Below are 18,012 nucleotides of genomic sequence, written 5' to 3' on the forward strand. Positions count from 1 at the left end.
TCCCCTAGACCCGGGTTGCATGGCGACATGGCCGGCGGCCACCACCTCTTACTGGAGAATGCGCGGCAAGTGGTGCTGGTGTGCACCCGCGGCGAGCGCTTCCTGGCCGGGGACGCGCTGCGCAGCCTGGAGGTGCTGGAGGGCGCCAGCCTGGTGGTGGGCACGTAAGTGGCCGCGCCTACTGGGCTGCGGGCGCCGCGGGTCGCTTGCTGGGGGGACCAGTCTGCCAAGTACTCTTTCTGTAACTTGTGCACTGTGGAGGGAAAGGCGGTAACAGCCTTCCCGCACCCAAGGAGATGGTTACACGCCTGCCTTTCAGGCGCCTATTGCTAACGTGTTTGGCCGCTTGGTTTGTCATTCACTTGGAAAAGCAAAGCACTCTCAAGCTGCGCAACCCACTGAGCCGCATGAGGCTAGCGCCTCTGCTGATAAAATGTGATTGCAGCAATCAGAAGGGGTAGGGGTTCTCGCCAATGCTTCCTGAAGTGTGGACAGGGGCCACCTGCCTCAGATGGTCTGAGTTTGTTTTTTTTAAAGACAGATTTCTGATCCCTCCCCACCCCCTTATCCCCAGATCTGCCCTCCCACCAAGTTTTATTGAGATATAATTGGCATACACCATTGTATAGATTTAAGGTGAACAGCACAATGAATTGACTTACATACATCATGAAATTATTACCAGTAAGTATAGTGAGCATCCATACTTTCATACAAAGTCAAAGAAATAGAAAAAAAAAATGTTTTTCTTTGTGACCAGGACTCTTAAGACTTACTCTCTTAACAACTTTAATGTATAACATGTAGCAGTGTTCATTATATTTATCGTGCTGTACATTACATCCCTAGTACTTATGTATCTTATAACTGGAAGTGTGTACATTTTGATTACTTTCATCCAGTCCCCGCCACCTGCTCCACACCTATCCTCAGGTCTTTTGAATCAGGATCTCTATGGGTGGAGTTCTGAGATCTGAATGTTTACAAACTGTATCTCCCACCTGCTTCTACTGTACCCCAAAACTTGAAACCCACAGAAGCCCTTTATGTGGTGATGGTTTGGGGTGATAGAAAATTTAAATTCAGCCACCAGAAAGAGAGGACATTTTCCAGTTATTTTCATTTAACCTTCTGAGAGTAAAAGAACAGCCGAAGCTTGGGAGGCAGACTTGGAGTGGGCCTAGGGGTTGGATTCCCATCTGAATCGAAGAGCCAGTGACACTGAAATTACACGTTTCATCCCTTATCTGAGGCTGCTTAGGGCTGTGTAAGAGCCCAGTGTTTAGGGACTCTATGTGTGTTTAATTAACAAAGGAATAAAAATATTCCCAATGTTATGGTCAAAAATTTGTTAAAATCAGTTAACAAGAATTGCATGGATGTAGGAACTTAGGATCAGTTGATAGCCATACTCCATGGAGTTCCAAGGATCTAGACCCCTACCTTCTTGCTCAGCAGAGCACCCCACTCTTCCTCACAGTCACTCCATCATCCAAGATGGTTGTGCCTTCTCTCATTATGGTGTCTACATTCCAGCTGGTAGGAAGTAGGAAGCGAAGAGACCCTATTGGCTAGAATTTAGTCACATGGCCTCACCTGGCTGATGGGAGACTTAGAAATGAAGTCTTTATTCTGGGTGGTCAAGACTTCAGCTAAAATTTAGGAATCTAGCACTGTGGGAAAAGGAAACATTGATCTTGGGGAACAACTAGCAATCTCTGCTACACATGACTTTTTGCCTTGCATGTGCCTAGAATCAATTTCCAAAGACAAAAGCTCAAGAAGGAAATACAGTAAATATTGGCTGACTGAAAGTAAGTTCATTATACTTACTGGTAATCATTTCATAGTTTAAATCATTGGTCAAATTTTTCACAATACTTCTTCCAAATTTAGTGATAATTTCTTGATTTTTCTTCAGAGATGGGTTTATAAAAGCCATCGGTCCTGCTGATGCTATCCAAAAACAGTTTTCAGGAGAAACATTTGAAGAAAGAATTGACTGTTCTGGGAAATGCATCTTGCCAGGTATTAACCTCTTTTGCAATAAAGGCCTGAAAGCAGTGTTAATAAAGAGGAATAGTAGTACCTTGTTTTAAATAAGTTCTCACAATATATGAAAATATAATATCTGCCATTTATTGAATTTCTACTAGTAAATGTCTAGCTGCTTTACAGACACATTTTCTTGTTGAATGACACTGAACTGCCTTGTAAGTATCATTGTCTACACATCATAGATTAGAACACTGATGTTTACATGTGAAATATCTTTCCCAAGATCTCTAAACAGGTAAAGGACCAACTGGAATCAAATGCATTCGTTCACTCCACTTCTTTCCACTCACATGATGAAAAGAAACCAGCTGTGTTGGGTTTGGGTTTGGGTTCAAAAACTGTCCAAAGAACTTTATTAATTCTAATTAATAATTAATAATTCTAATTAATCCTAATTAATAGGGAAGCTGCCCTCTCTAATTCTAGAATAGACTCTAAATTTGTATAGAGTATGAAACAAAGGACCCATCTCCAGGCAGAAGAAACATAAGCCAAAGAACCCCAGATGTTTCACCAGATTTCATTTTTATCTTTAGTGATTGACAACAGAATCAGTTTATTCACCACCATATCCTAAATTGTCCATGTTTTATGGCTTCCCTGGTGGCTCAGATGGTAAAGAATCTGCCTCCAATGCAGGAAACCTGGGTTGGGAAGGTCCCCTGGAAAAGAAAATGACAACCCACTCCAGTATTCTTGCCTGGAAAATCCCACTGACAGAGGAGCCTGGTGGGCTACAGTCCATAGGGTCGCAAAGAGTCAGACACGACTGAGCACTAACACTTCACTCCATTATGGCTTTTATGTAATCATCAGAAACAAAGTTCACACAAATATTGCATTTTGTGCAGACATAGAGGCTAGGGTTTATACCTTAAAAATGTGTACTCTGTATATATGACAGAACTTCTACTATCTGGCTCTTGGGGGTCAGGAGAGAAACTCAGGGTGAAATCTCAGGAGAAAAAGCAGAATGTGGTAGAGAAAGCAATCCAAATAGGGACTTTTGGTTTTACTCTAATCAAAGCCACTAATGAACCATTTAATCCATAAAGTACTTTAAATGCTCTGGAAAGACATAGTTTACTGAATTGTACCTGCATAAACAAAAGTTCCAAGTGGTTGCTTTATAGTTTCTCTTTAATTAGAACATATTTCTTTCTTGAAGAAAGATTCATCTTTATGATTTCATATTTTGCCTTCTCAAAGTGGAGGGTAGGGATGGTATTATTCTTTTTCACACCTAGATTATTCTTTGGTGATAGAGTCCTTGGTTTTGCTCAACTAGTAGGTTTGACATTCTGTTCTAAAATCTTGTTTGGAGAGCATGGATTTATTGGGCAAAAGGAGCTGTGTTTCTCTAGAGGATGTTTTCATCATGTTGAGTCAGTCTTCCATTAGAGCCTTCTAGACCAACCATGGAGTCTTCTTGGAACCATACAAACACATTCTTTCTCCTCCACCCTCCAAGATGGCTATTACCATCATGCTTTCCCAAGAACCATGTTAGAGTCTGCCTACTGTCTAAGTGCTTTTGATTTCATAACTTTAAACATGATATGATTTATTGATTACAGGTTTAGTGGATGCACACACACATCCAGTATGGGCTGGTGAAAGAGTTCACGAGTTTGCAATGAAGGTAACTATAGTAAACAATGGCAAATCAAAATAAAGCACAAATATACACAAAACTTTTTCTAGAGTTTGTAGGCTGTTAGACTTTACAACAAATGTCTATGTGTCTATTTAATGGATTTTTTTTACTAGCTTTGACTATGGAGATAAGTTACTACAGAGTTAATTAATTTATGACTTGGTGCCAAATCCTTATGTTATGCACAGGGCTGTCAATAGTTTGAAGTATAATAGTTTTCAAGATATTTTAGCTGCCAAATGCTCCTTTTAAAATAGAGCTTTACCTGGTTTCCTCACTAATTTCCCCTCTTTTTACCCCATTCCATTCCCTGGTAGCCTTTGAAGGGACTCCAGGAAGCAGTTTGAAAATCGCCACTCATTAGGGTCAAAGTTGGAAAAATGTATTATTAATCACAAAATAAAATAAGCTTTATATTGTTCCTACAGAAAAATGAGACATTAAGAAACATAAATTATAGTCTTTTATCAGTCATTAATTAGCCACAGTTAACCCTCACCTCTCTGGTTTGAGCCATGTTCACACTGTTTATTTGCTTGTTTTTAATAGACTTTTTTAGAGCAGTTTTAGGTTCACAGCACAATTGTGGTTCACAGCACAGTTGAGATTCCCCATATACCACTGGCCCCCAACTTCTGTCCAAAGCACAGCTTTTTCCACTTCAACATCTCTGACCAGAGATGTACATTTGGCAGCATGATGAACCTACATTGGCACATTATTATCACCCGAAGTCCGTAGTTCTTGTTACTGTTGACTCTTGCTGTTGTGCATTCTCTGGGTTTGAGGAAATGTCTACTGACATGCATCCACTATTGTAATATCATACAGGGTAATCTTACTGCCCCCCCGAAATCCTCTGTGCTCAGCCTGTTCTCTCCTAAAAACTGGCAACTGTGGATCTTTTTACTGTTGCCATAGTTTTGCTTTTTCCAGAATGTCATATGGTTGGAATCCTACAGTATGTAGCCTTTTCAGATTGAGTTTCCTTCATATTTTTTCTTCACACTGTTTTTTAAAAAACTGTACATCCTAACAGCCAAATTGGATGATTTTAGAAAAAAAAATTTTTTATTCAAATATTGTCTACTTTTCTCAACAATCTACAACTGTTTTTTAAGACTTTATTAAGCCACTGAATTTCAGAGCCAAAAATTTAGAGGTTTGCAGTCCAATTCTCTAATTATCTGATGCAGAAAGGGCCGAGCCCACCAGGTTTTTGTGAACATGAAATCCTTGAAGATGATTTATTATAAAACCATTGAAACTTCCCTTAAAAGCTCTAGTTTGCAATAACTTGAATGTGACAGAATTAAGAACAAAGGAAAGGATGTAGCAGGGAGCCCCCCAGGATGGCGCATTTTGTCTGCACCACCCTCCTTGCAGCTCAGAATAACAGGAGCTCAGCAGGATCTCAGAAAGAGCCTTTTCATTTTCTTGAGTGACAGAGGTCAGGCCTGAAACTCTAGGTGGTCCAGTACTGAGGGGTGGAAATGCTCTGGGCCTCTTGGTGGAGACTCAGATAATGACAGTGGGATGCCCTAATCGCCTAAACTTCACTTTCTCATAGATGCAGAGAAGTAGACTGAGATTAGCTGGTATGCACTGGGACTAACCGGATTGTTAAAATACTTTTGTACCTGTTGGTAACCTGTCACTACCCTGAGACCCCAGGTCCCTACCACGTCTCCCATCTGTGCTACCCTGGTCCCTTCCTGGCACACCTCTGACCCCCACAACTCTCCACCACCCTAGCAGAGTAGGGACTTCTAGAATTGTGTGTCCCAGCATCCTTTCTGATTGGCTATGGTGCCTATGCCATATCAGTTGTCAGTCATGTTGAATATTGTCCCTGGACATAGGTTCTGCAGACCTGCCTACAGCCTCCCTTTATTTTCCAGACCTAAGGGCGAGCCTGTGTGTTCAGTTGGCAGGAGCCACATACATGGACATCCATCAGGCTGGAGGAGGGATCAACTTCACGGTGGAGCGCACCCGCCAGGCCTCTGAGGAGGAGCTGTATAGCTCCTTCCAGCAGCGGCTTGGGTGCATGATGCGGGCGGGGACCACGCTGGTGGAGTGCAAGAGTGGATACGGCCTCAGCCTGGAGACGGAGCTCAAGATGCTGCGGGTGATTGAGCGCGCCCGGCGGGAGCTGGACATCAGCATCTCGGCCACCTACTGCGGAGCCCACTCCGTGCCAAAGTAACCTCAACAGAAGGGACCAGGGTTTAACTTGGGCAGTTGAAAACCAGAAGGGGCCATGTGGGGACACCTCAATGCGGGCTGTGTTCTCCAAGGGGCGAAGGTGCACCAGCACCTGAACTCCTTCAGAGGAACCAGTAGAGCCTTTGGAAAGGTGTTCTGATTCTCAAGGTCAGTCATCTCACACATACGGTTTTAGGAAGGTGGTCTCCATCAGACCAACCCATTTGCAAGTCTCTTTATGGTGAAGGAAAAAGAGATGTTCACAACTTTTTTTTTTTGGTCAACAAAAAGAAATTGCCCTGATAGGTCCTTTAAAATGACAGATACTCATTTAAGTAGTTACCCATGACAGTGATCACAAAGGCACCTTAGAAATTAACACCCTGTAGAGGTATCTGACGTCAAGATAAGTCACGCTGGTTTTTGTTTTTGTTCATCTGTTTGTTTAGCAGCAAGCATTTTTGTTTTATTGTTGTAAATGTGTTTTTCAGCTTTTCTCTTTATCTAAAAAGTTTCTCCCATGTGGGATTTGCCATAGAGAATTCTCTCCCCTTCTGTTCCTGCATCTTGTCTGTCCTGGAATTACTACATCAGAAGGCCCAAATTTCCAGAACCAAAAGATCCAAAAGAAATCCAGGACTACAGAATTCACAGGGTATTCCCTGTGAAGTTTTAAGTTGTGGTAACTTAGATAATAAATGCTGCAGGCTTACCAAAATGTTTAGTTATTTAAATATCCCATTTAATTAAATAATATTTCAAATTAATAAATCATTTCAGGTTTAATAAAATTTTTTATACTTATTTAGTTTTGTGAACTTTGAAAAATAGAAATTTTAATGTTAATATTTGTTTACCATCCTCAATCAGAGGAACCAAAAAAATTAACATTGAAAATTATTGTGAACAATTTACAAAATGAATTAAGTAGAAAGAAACATAAATATTGAATATTTACAATGATGTTTGTTCTATGTATTTACCATTTATACTTCTGAAATTATTAAGACTTGAAACTGCACTAAAACTTCTGGGATATCCTGTCTATGACAGTCTGTTTTTTGTTATTTTTTTCAGTTGAAAAGGCAATGTGACTTGGTAGAAAAGTCTCAGACTTTGGAGAGACCTCAGACCTGGGTTTGAATCCAGCTTACCTCTGTCCAACTGGTTGATTTTAAGTTTTGATCATTAATTTTTCTGAACATGAATTGTTCATCTGTAAATCAGCAAAATAGCACTGTTCCTATATGGTTGTCTCAAAAATAGAAACAACATATATAAGTACCTATCTCCTCATAGTCCACATCTGTCTACCCACCCAGGTGGTTTTTGCTGAGGGAGAGTTTTTTGTGTGCCAAATATAAGGCTGATGTTTTACAGAAAAATTCTCCCATCTGCCAGTGAGCCTTTGAGATCTCCTCTTCATCCTCAAAGATAAAGGCCCAGAGGATGCCACATGACGTCTGCATCATGTGTCCAAAGTTATACAGCCAGCAAGTGGTGGAGCTCTGGGGCTCTCTGCCTCCAAAAGCCCAGCCCATTCTCAGATATAAGTACCCAGGAATTTTAGAATTTCAGGGTCGTCGTCTTGCCCTATGTCTGATGAGACAGAACTCCTTAGGCAGATGCCTCTAGAAACTGTGGAGGAAGAAAAAGTCAGGATGATGGCTGGACCCAGGTAAGGGGCCCACAGTTGGGTGTCAGGGAAGCATCCAGGATGTCCTCTAAGTGTCCTTGACAAGAAGATTCAGGTTTTCAGCCAGGTGGCCTTGCTGACTTTCCCAAAGGCAACCCCAGTGTGCCAGAATGGGTGACCCTATGTCTGCCTCTAGGGCCAGTGTATCCAGAAGTCTTGTCAATGCCTCTGTTAGGCAGGCTTGTCCCAACTGTTAAGAGTCCTGAGTTATAGCTTTGATTCTTTCTTTACCGTTTTGAGGCTCAGGGTCACATATCTGTAGCTTCTCAGGTTCTCCAAGTACCAAAGACTCCTTTCTCCAACAAATTATTATTTTTATTTTCTTAAGCTTGCCTGTGGTGATCTCCTTTTCTTCTCTCAGAGGAAAAACTGCTTCTGAGGCCGCTGATGACATCATCAAAAACCATCTCCCAAGGCTGAAGGAACTTGGCAGAAATGGGGAAATACACGTTGACAATATAGATGTGTTCTGTGAAAAGGGTGTCTTTGATCTTGATTCCACCAGAAGAATTCTTCAAAGTGGGAAGGATATAGGGTTACAGATTAACTTCCATGGGGATGAACTCCACCCCATGAGGGCTGCTGAGGTATGGCTGTTCTTTTGCTCTTCTTTTGTCAGCACTCATGCTATGGAAAACTCAACGAGCTTCTTCAAAGGAAGAAATGACCTCCTGAAAAGATAGAGATGGGGAAATTTGTTACAAATATGTGCAGTTTGGTCTGTTGAGCTTTGGAATCCTTTTTTGCTGATCATTTACTTTTATTATCTCCTCCTGGTGATACTAGTAGGGAAAAAAAAAAAAAAAACTTTGTGGTCTCATTTACTAAATTCACAACCTGTTTTGATTGCCACTCAAAATCACCCTAGCACAGTCTCTCAATTTCACATGAAGCTTCTAGTTTTTCTGTGGCAGCATTCAGACAAATTTTAGTGGAGCATGCCTTAATAGTGACAGGATGATTTTTAATTGTTAAGTCTTTCCCAGATTCATTTATTCATACTTGAAAGAGATTCACAATTCTCTCCAGGTTTCATCTGAGTGACTACCTCTCTGGGATCCTTCCCAAACCTCTTGAAGAGTGGGTTATAGCCCCTCCCTGTCCTTGTTCCACTGTTTAAAATCTTCTCTGTGATCCCTACTGGACATGAACACATTGAGGACCACACCCATGTCTTCTTGTGTGTGTGTGTCTATGTGTGTGCACATGCTTAGTCGCTCAGTCATGCCTGACCTTACCCAGCCTTATTTCCTGGAGGTTAACACAGTGCCTAGAGTGCAAATGGTCTTTAGAAAGTAAATATTTCTTAAATGAATGAGAACTGGGTGGTCAACAAGATACTTTGAGCTATAAAGAGTGACTGTGAATTAAATCAATAGAAGTTGATAATTCCCTGGATGAGCAAATCAGGTTTGGAAAAGTTGAGGATGATTCTAAGATCAAAAGGGAACCTGCCTTGGGGAGCATCGTCTGTGCTATCCACAAGCCCCCAGAGCCCCGATCCCAGTGCTCGTCTACCTGAGCCAGATGCTGATGGGGGGCTCTTCTTCCCTGCCCAGGTGTGGGTATCGCAGCCTCCCTGGCTTACAGTGGAATGCTAGAAGCTATCAGTCTTGTTTCCTTGGGATGCTCATCATGTCACCTTTCAGCCTGGGGTACTTTGCACATGTGCACATGTCAAAATTTGTCAAGTTGAGAAATAATCCACTTTAATACATTCTTATCTGAGCATTAGCTCTTCTTGGTTGTCTTCTAACAACCTAGCATAAACTTTTCATCTGGAGGAAAGCCAAATTCAAGAAGATAATCTAGGGACTTCCCTGGTGGTCCAGTGGTTAAGTCTCTACGCGTCCACTGCCAGGGGCCCAAGTTAGGCCCAGGAATTAAGACCCCAAAAGCTGTGAGGTGTGGCAAAAAAAAAAGAAGATATGTTCAAATTATACAAATGATTCCATACTCCTAAAGTCTGTTTTCTCACCTGATCTGTTTTCTCTGAGTGCAATGGCATTCCAGGTACCTTTCTTGTATTTTTATGATGTATAACAATCAGATTTTACTACCAGGATTAGTCAATGTTTTATTTTGATTCATAAGATTCATGAAATTTTCTCTTTTAGCAAATGTTTGAAGATCTTGGTAAGCATTTGTGTGTAAGAATAGTTTTTGAAGTAGCATGCTAGCTAAATTTTCAAATGAATGTGCACCATAAACCCTTTACCCACTTGGAGGCTTGTGCTCACAAGAGGTAGTTGGCAATAATATTGTTTATTTTTGTAGGAAAAACCATATACTGGCACTTTATTGATTTGTTGTTGCTGTGCATGAAACCCCTCTTTCTCTGTCCATTCTGCTTAGCTTGGGGCGGAACTGGGAGCCCAGGCCATCAGTCACCTGGAAGAAGTGAGTGATGAAGGCATCGCTGCCATGGCAACAGCCAGGTGCTGTGCTGTCCTCCTGCCCACCACGGCCTACATGCTGAGGTGAGGGTGTTTTCCACCTCCACGCAGGAGCTTCAAGCACAAGCTGTAAAAGCACAGACTTCCCAGATGCCCAAATATTACTTAAAGCATCACCCTTACAAATCCCCTTTAAAATGCAGATCAGGAAAACTTAGCTCATGGAAGATGCCAATTGTATGGTGTGATGTATGATGTGATGTTCATAATGAATGACCCCAAGGAAGGAGCTTAGACTCAAATTTCATTGAGTAATGGGATTACTGGGGAGCATGGAGCTTTATTTTACTTTCTTCCTCATTTCTGGAATTTTCCAATTAAAAAATCAATATACATTACTTTTATAATTAGAAAAGAGGCTTTATACTTTAAAAAACACATATAAGATGTTAGAAATATTCTGAATCTGAATGAGTTGCTTTCTAAGATGATGTAAATGGGGACAGTTATCCTCATAAATCCTACAAGTAAGAGGAAAGAAGAGATTAAGTATAGTTTGTGGCATCTCCCCAGGGCTTTGGCTGTGTGCCTTCCATGGATTGAGTATTTCTCTAGTTGTAAGCAGGGACTACTTCGCTGCAGTGCACAGGCTTCTCATTGCAGTGAGAGGCCTCTTCTTGCAGAGCCCAGGCTCTAGTGCACGGGCTTCAGTATTTGGAGCGCATGGGCTCAGCAATTGTGGTTTGAGGGCTCTAGAGCATGGGCTCAGAAGCTGCGGCGCACAGGCTTTGTTGCCCTGCAGCGTGTGAAATCTTACCAGACCAGGGCTTGGACTGGTGTCCCCTGCATTGGCAGGTAGGCTCCCATCCACTGAGCCACCAGAGAAGTCCTCATTCATCCTTTTAAAAAACATCCAGTTACCCTGCACAAAACAAAGTTCAGTTCACACTGGACTCTTCTCTTTTGCAATAGTTATTACTGAATTAAATCTGTCCTCACCATATTAACTACTGTCCAGCTTTGTTTATCTTTGATATAACTTTTGAGCCATGTCCTAAAGACTAAATTGTATTTGGTCAAGGAGATCAGGGAAAAACCCAGTCCAGGAATAAGCACAAACATCGTACATCTTAGATTCTTGGACCTTCAGATGAATTTTGAAGAACCTACAAAAATGTTTGAGACCCCACCTTCCAAAAAGGAGAGGGAGAGATATGAATTTTAAAATTGCAAAATGAAAGTTGACTTTAAAAGCATTATTTAAACCTTGTTGTTTATATTTGGGAATTCCAAAAAATGTATTATGTTTGAAACAATTTTCAGTTATTTTTCTTCCTTCACAAGAATCTCTCAGTGTAGTGATTGTCATGATAATCCCCAATTAAAGAAGTTAGTCATACCCAAGTGATTTCAAAAGCAGGATGATAAAAATCAGGAGTCCTGGGGTTATGCTAGATCCCACCACTGGTCACTTAATCTTGAATTTCTGTTTCTTCTTCCAGAACACGGAGGAGTTGGATATCTTATTGTTGTTATTCAATTGCTAAGTAGTGTCCGACTCTTTGCGACCCCATGAACCACAGCACGCCAGGATATCATAAATCTGCTGCAATTCTGAACACCTGTTCTTCAAAATTTCCACTTCTCGAGACTGATATCTTTCTTCCCCCTTCTCTTTAGACTGAAGCAACCTCGAGCCAGGAAAATGTTAGATGAAGGAGTAATAGTCGCCCTGGGCAGCGATTTTAACCCTAATGCGTATTGTTTTTCAATGGTAATTATTTTTAACATGCCTTTCTGAGCAGAATGAAACTTCTCCCAAGCATATAAATAATTTAAAACTATTTCACTAACTGGTAAAATGTATCAAAGATCTAAAAATGTCTTCCAGTGAAACAGGAAAAAGAATGTGTAGACAGCAGTATAATTGCGTATTTCTGTGCCTCTTGAATGCCTCCAGGTTTAGGGAGAGGAGAGAAGGGTCTATTATGCTTTGATGCAGCCTTGGGCATTGTGGTTTTACAATAACCTATTCTCCCCCTCAGAATTGAATAATCTCAAAGAAGTTTTAGTAAGTAAATATGGAGGTGAGCTTCCTATGACGATAAGTGACCTTGAAAAGTAGTGTTCGTGCTCGCGTTCAACTCTTTCTGTGACCCCATGGACTGTAGCCCACCAGCCTCCTCTGTCCATGAAATTTTCCAGGCAAGAATACTGGAGTGCATTGCCATTTCCTTCTCCAGGGCGTCTTCCTGACCCAGGGATCAAACCCACATCTCCTGCTTTGGCAGGCGGATTCTTTACCACTGAGCCATCAGGGAAGACCCTTGAAAAGTAAAAAATAAATATTAAATACATATGGGGTGGGTGATAAGTAATCTCTGTAATAAAGAAATCTTTCCCAAAGCATAAGAATCTTTTAAAAATTTTTCTCATGTTAATTCAGCCTGCTCCACTTGGGCATTTATCTGTCATTATTTGTTGTGCTTTGTTGAGAAATGTTCTAGGTGGCAGTTGTCTAGTTGCTTCTCTCCAATGCTTTTCTCTTCCCATCTTAGCCAATGGTTATGCATCTGGCGTGTGTGAACATGAGAATGTCCATGCCCGAGGCCTTGGCCGCTGCCACCATCAATGCCGCTTATGCCCTGGGAAAATCCCACATACAGGGATCTTTGGAAGTTGGCAAGCAGGGAGATCTCATTATCATCAGTTCACCCAGGTGAGTGTTCTCCCAAGTAAGCTATTTTATTGTATGAAAATAAAAGTGTTAGTAGCTTAGTCGTGTCCAACTCTTTGAGACCCCATGGACTGTAGCCCACCAGACTCCTCTGTCCATGGGATTCTCCAGGCAAGAATACTGGCGTGAGTCACCATTCCCTTCTCCAGGGGATCTTCCTGATCAGGGATTGAACCCAGGTCTCCTGCAATGCAGGCAGATTCTTTACTGTCTGAGCCACTGGGGAAGCCCCATTTTACTGTATGCCCACAGTCATATGAAGACTTGGTTAAAACCCTTTTCCACTGATGATTCATATCAGGCTCTGTGTAAGCTCAGAGAAGCTACCAAGTCTTGTCACACTTTTCTAAGCAAAAAGTCTCCCTCCAGGTCCTAAACTGCAGGATAGACCAACTTTTCTGGTCTCCTCACCTGTCTTGCATCTCTCATAGATCTCTGGGTTTCTGCTCTGTTTACCTGGACCTTGGACTTGTGCTGCTCTTTGACATGTGTCTTTGTTTTTCTTCTTGTGTTCTGACCTTTTCTGCTTGTGCTGAGCCATGCAGGTCACAACTCTAGCTTGTCACCCTGGTTCTAATTCCTTACCTCTCTGACTTCTCATTCCTACTGCATCCCAAAAGCTTTGCTTCCGTTATTCTGCCTCTGGTTTTGTACTATTCACCCACAGTCTGCTGCCTCGTGGACCTCCAGTGTAACAATTTGAGTCTTGTTGTTATAAATCTTAAACTTGTGAATTCTATGGTGTCTGGACACCAGCAAGTCTCTCCCAGCTCTTGGACTTCATGTTCAACCAAAGCGGGTGGCTCCATAATTCTACTCTTGAGGATCATAAGCCATTGTCTCATGGAAAGTAATGCTAATGTTACCATTTATGCATCATTTAACTGAATCAAATATTTTAAGATCAGATATTTAATATCATTAAACAATATTTGATTTATCATAGACTGATTATCATGGTACTCTATCATTTTTTTTAAAGCCCAAATATTAACTACTAAGTATACATAAATTTTTAGAGAATGTATTTTGAAATTAGCGTTTATTGACAAAATAATCATTTTGACTTGTATGCATTAATGTTTCATTTCTTTCTAGATGGGAGCATTTGATTTACCAGTTTGGAGGCCATCATGAATTAATTGATTATGTTATAGCTAAAGGAAAAGTCATCTATAAAAAATGATAGATCTATAACAAAAGAGGAGACTCTTTGACTGCAGAAGTCAATACAGTTAGATTAATAAGAGTTAAAATACCTTAGTGGTTTAGCAGAATGATGTCACTTAAATATATTTCAATATTTTGTTAATCCAGTTGAAAAACCAAAGGGATTCACTTATTTTTACAGGTGCACATAGACATATAATCAGGTAAACAATTTGTGATGATAGTCTCAAACATTAACTTCACAAAGGTTTGTTATTAACATTCTGCAGATTAATTCGTTAGTGTCCTCTGAGGGGAGGGTATTCTTCTGTTTCTGATTTCTTCTCCACCCTTACAATAGAGCTTCGTGGAAGAGTTCAAGACTTGTCATTTTACACACAAGAACAGGGACCTTCTTTTAATGGATGCATTTTGATCAAATCCAATAATACAATTTTTTTAAATTGTTTTTAAGCTTTTGATTCTTCACATTAATTGCAAATGTCTGAAAAATTTTATAGCTATTAATAAATATTTGCTGTCCCTATTGTTGTTGTTTTTTATAGCAACATGAGAATCCAGTCAGTGGTGTTGTCTATTAGAGCTTTTAAGGAAGTGAACAGATTACAGAAGAAAGTGGATTACATACAGAAAAAGTGGATGATTACATAAATGGGTGTCTCTAAAGCCTTATGGGTTTACTTCAAATCTTTTAAAACGCTTTCATCATCTTAATAATCACAGTTTCATGATCAAACTATGTTCTGTTTAGGAAGAGATGATTAGACAACTAAGTTCAGTCAGTTTAGTTGCTCAGTCATGTCTGACTCTTTGTGACCCCATGAACTGCAGCATGCCAGGCCTCCCTGTCCATCACCAACTCCGGGAGTCCACCCAAACCCATGTCCATTGAGTCGGTGATGCCATCCAACCATCTCATCATCTGTTGTCCCCTTCTCCTCCTGCCCTCAATCTTTCCCAGTATCAGAGTCTTTTCCAACGAGTTAGCTCTTCACATCAGGTAGACAAAGTATTGGAGTTTTAGCTTCAACATCAGTCCTTCCAATGAACACCCAGGACTGATCTCCTTTAGGATGGACTGGTTGGATCTCCTTGCAGTCCAAGGGACTCTCAAGAGTCTTCTCCAACACCACAGTTCAAAAGCATCAACTCTTCTGTGCTCAGCTTTCTTTATAGTTCAACTCTCATATCCATACATGACCACTGGAAAAACCATAGCCTTGACTAGACAGACCTTTGTTGGCAAAGTAATGTCTCTGCTTTTTAATATGCTGTCTAGGTTGGTCATAACTTTCCTTCCAAGGAATAAGCGTCTTTTAATTTCATGGCTGTATTCACCATCTGAGGTGATTTTGGAGCCCAGAAAAACAAAGTCTGACACTTTCCACTGTTTCCCCATCGATTTCCCATGAAGTGATGGGACCAGATGCCATGATCTTTGTTTTCTGAATGTTGAGCTTTAAGCCAACTTTTTCAGTCTTCTCTTTCACTTTCATCAAGAAAGTTCTTCTTCACTTTCTACCATAAGGGTGATGTCATCTGCATATCTGAGGTTATTGATATTTCTCCCAGCAATCTTGATTCCAGCTTGTGCTTCCTCCAGCCCAGTGTTTCTCATAATGTACTCTACATAGAAGTTAAATAAGCAGGGTGACAATATACAGCCTTGACATATTCCTTTTCCTATTCGGAACCAGTCTGTTGTTCCATGTCCAGTTCTAACTGTTCCTTCCTGACCTCCATATAGATTTCTCAGGAGGCAGGTCACGTGGTCTGGTATTCCCATCTCTTGAAGAATTTTCCACAGTTTATTGTGATCCACACAGTCAAAGGCTTTGACATAGTCAATAAAACAGAAATAGATGTCTTTCTGGAACTCTCTTGCTTTTTCGATGATCCAGCAGATGTTGGCAATTTGATTTCTGGTTCCTCTGCCTTTTCTAAAACCAACTTGAACATCTGGAAGTTCACGGTTCACGTATTGCTGAAGGATGTTATCACCCATTTCAAGTGGATGGAGCCTGAAGCAATGAGTCTTTACTGTATTCAGTATAGATCAAATCAAGAGATCCCTTATCAGAAGGTTAAAGGTAACAGTACATGTCGCTGACACTGGCTATTAGTGCAGAGTCTCTGGAGCTTGGCTCCTCATATGCTTGGTGAAGAAGCTGAAAGGGGCTGTGGGAAGCACATGGTTGCTGTGGGTGATACCTCCCCTGTGACTGGTCTCCTAGTTAACAGTGGGAGTCTGGGGTGCAGGAGATAGCTAGAAAGGCCAAAACTAAAGATTAGGTCTGTCCTAGAATCCAAGCCATGCAGAAGTATATCCTTACACTTAAGGAATAAGCAAGTGAAGCACTTCTTATTTTCCTTCTGTGTGTCCTTAGTTGCTCAGTCATGTCCAACTCTTTGTGACCCCATAGACTGCAGCCCGCCAGACTCCTCTGTCCATGGGGATTCTCCAGGCAAGAATACTGGAGTGGGTTGCCATGCCCTTCTCCAGGGGATCTTCCCAACCCAGGGATCAAGCCCAGGTCTCCCAATTGCAGGCGGATTCTTACCATCTGAGCCACTAGGGAAGCCCATTTTCCTTCTAGGAAACATTAACTCTAAATAAGTAGCATTCTTGTCTTTTTTTGAAAGAAACCAGAGGAAGATGCCCACCTGAAACTGCCTTATTCCTCCCAGACCAGTGTCCTACAGGCCCCTTGCCACTCACGGAAACTGGCTAGGGATGCAGAACCTCAGCCCCACTCCACATCTACTCAATCCGAATCTGGTCTTAACAAACCCACAGGTGATTTGTCTGCTCCCTTGAGTCTGAGAAGGGCTGCGGTGTAGACCCTAGCCACACATGGTGCCTCAAAACCTCCATTTGCTTTTGCTGCTCAGACCTTGCAGCACCCTTTCCTGTGCCTAGAGTGCTTTCCCTCTCTTCTTAATGTGGGAAATTGGAGCTAGTCCCGCCCCATCCCCACTGCGCTCCCATTTGTCTGTGAGTGCCTCTAGAGCATTGCAGCCTAACTATCCTTCTCTTTAGACTGTGTGTTAGGAGAGGAAAGGGCCTGGTCATGTCCCCAGGATCGAGTATAGTGACTGGTTCATAGGAGGTGATCAATGAATGAAGTAATGAATGGTGCACAAGTGAAAAGTACTTATTAAAATACACTCAGCAGGCCAACCCAGGAATGAAGTGTTAAAGAAAGTACTTGTTCCACATATTGGAAAGAGCATATGAATCCCTTAATGTAATGTCATTCTGTAATGTAATGTCATCACTGCGGATGGTCATTACAGCCATGAAATTAAACGACATTTGCTCCTTGGAAGGAAAGTTATGACCAACCTAGACAGCATATTAAAAAGCAGAGACATTACTTTGCCAACAAATGTCCGTCTAGTCAAGGCTATGGTTTTCCCAGTAGTCATGTATGGATGTAAGAGTTGGACTATAAAGAAAGCTGAGCACAGAAGAGTTGATGCTTTTGAACTGTGGTGTTGGAGAAGACTCTTGAGAGTCCCTTGGACTGCAAGGAGATCCAACCAGTCCATCCTAAAGGAGATCAGTCCTGGGTGTTCATTGGAAGGAATGATGCTAAAGCTGAAACTCCAATACTTTGGCCACCTCATGCGAAGAGTTGACTCATTGGAAAAGACTCTGATGCTAGGAGGAATTGGGGGCAGGAGGAGAAGGGGACGACAGAGGATGTGATGGTTGGATGGCATCACCGACTCAATAGACATGGGTTTGGGTGGACTCCAGGAGTTGATGATGGACAGGGAGGCCTGGCGTGCTGTGGTTCATGGGGTCACAAAGAGTCAGACACGACTGAGCAACTGAACTGACTGAATGTAATGTCAAAAGATGATGCTTATGGGGAAGTAAAGGTAAAACCTAAACAAGAAACAGTGTCATGACTGGGTGGAAAGGGGTATTGCCATCCTCAACTTGGGAGCTTGGAAGGATTTTGATGTGAAGGAAAGGCTCCAAGGTGGGGGATCATGAGGGTGTTCAGGAGGCAGTCAGGTCTGAGTCCTCCTAGAGTGGGGGTACTGGGACTATAACGTTGACTCAGGTTTCACGAGACTT

The 18,012-nt window shown here is 41.6% G+C and overlaps 1 protein-coding gene across 1 annotated transcript; it reads left to right on the plus strand.

Moving 5' to 3' along the window:
- AMDHD1 (amidohydrolase domain containing 1) lies at positions 1–14,432 on the plus strand. The gene is made up of 9 exons (XM_068969977.1): positions 1–164; positions 1,922–2,028; positions 3,636–3,700; positions 5,643–5,920; positions 7,981–8,206; positions 9,975–10,099; positions 11,696–11,789; positions 12,574–12,734; positions 13,851–14,432. The coding sequence occupies exons 1-9, from the start codon at positions 28–30 to the stop codon at positions 13,936–13,938; spliced, it is 1,281 nt and encodes a 426-aa protein (XP_068826078.1). The 5' UTR covers positions 1–27; the 3' UTR covers positions 13,939–14,432.
- The last annotated feature ends 3,580 nt before the right edge of the window (positions 14,433–18,012 follow it).

This window comes from Capricornis sumatraensis, chromosome 4, assembly GCF_032405125.1.
Source record: "Capricornis sumatraensis isolate serow.1 chromosome 4, serow.2, whole genome shotgun sequence".
NCBI lineage: Eukaryota > Metazoa > Chordata > Mammalia > Artiodactyla > Bovidae > Capricornis > Capricornis sumatraensis.

Coding starts and splice junctions, on each gene's coding strand:
- AMDHD1 (XM_068969977.1), top strand. CDS start 28: ATGGCCGGCGGCCACCACCTCTTACTGGAGAATGCGCGGCAAGTGGTG. Junction 10,100..11,695: donor ACCACGGCCTACATGCTGAG/GTGAGGGTGTTT, acceptor CCTTCTCTTTAG/ACTGAAGCAACCTCGAGCCA. Junction 11,790..12,573: donor ATGCGTATTGTTTTTCAATG/GTAATTATTTTT, acceptor TTCCCATCTTAG/CCAATGGTTATGCATCTGGC.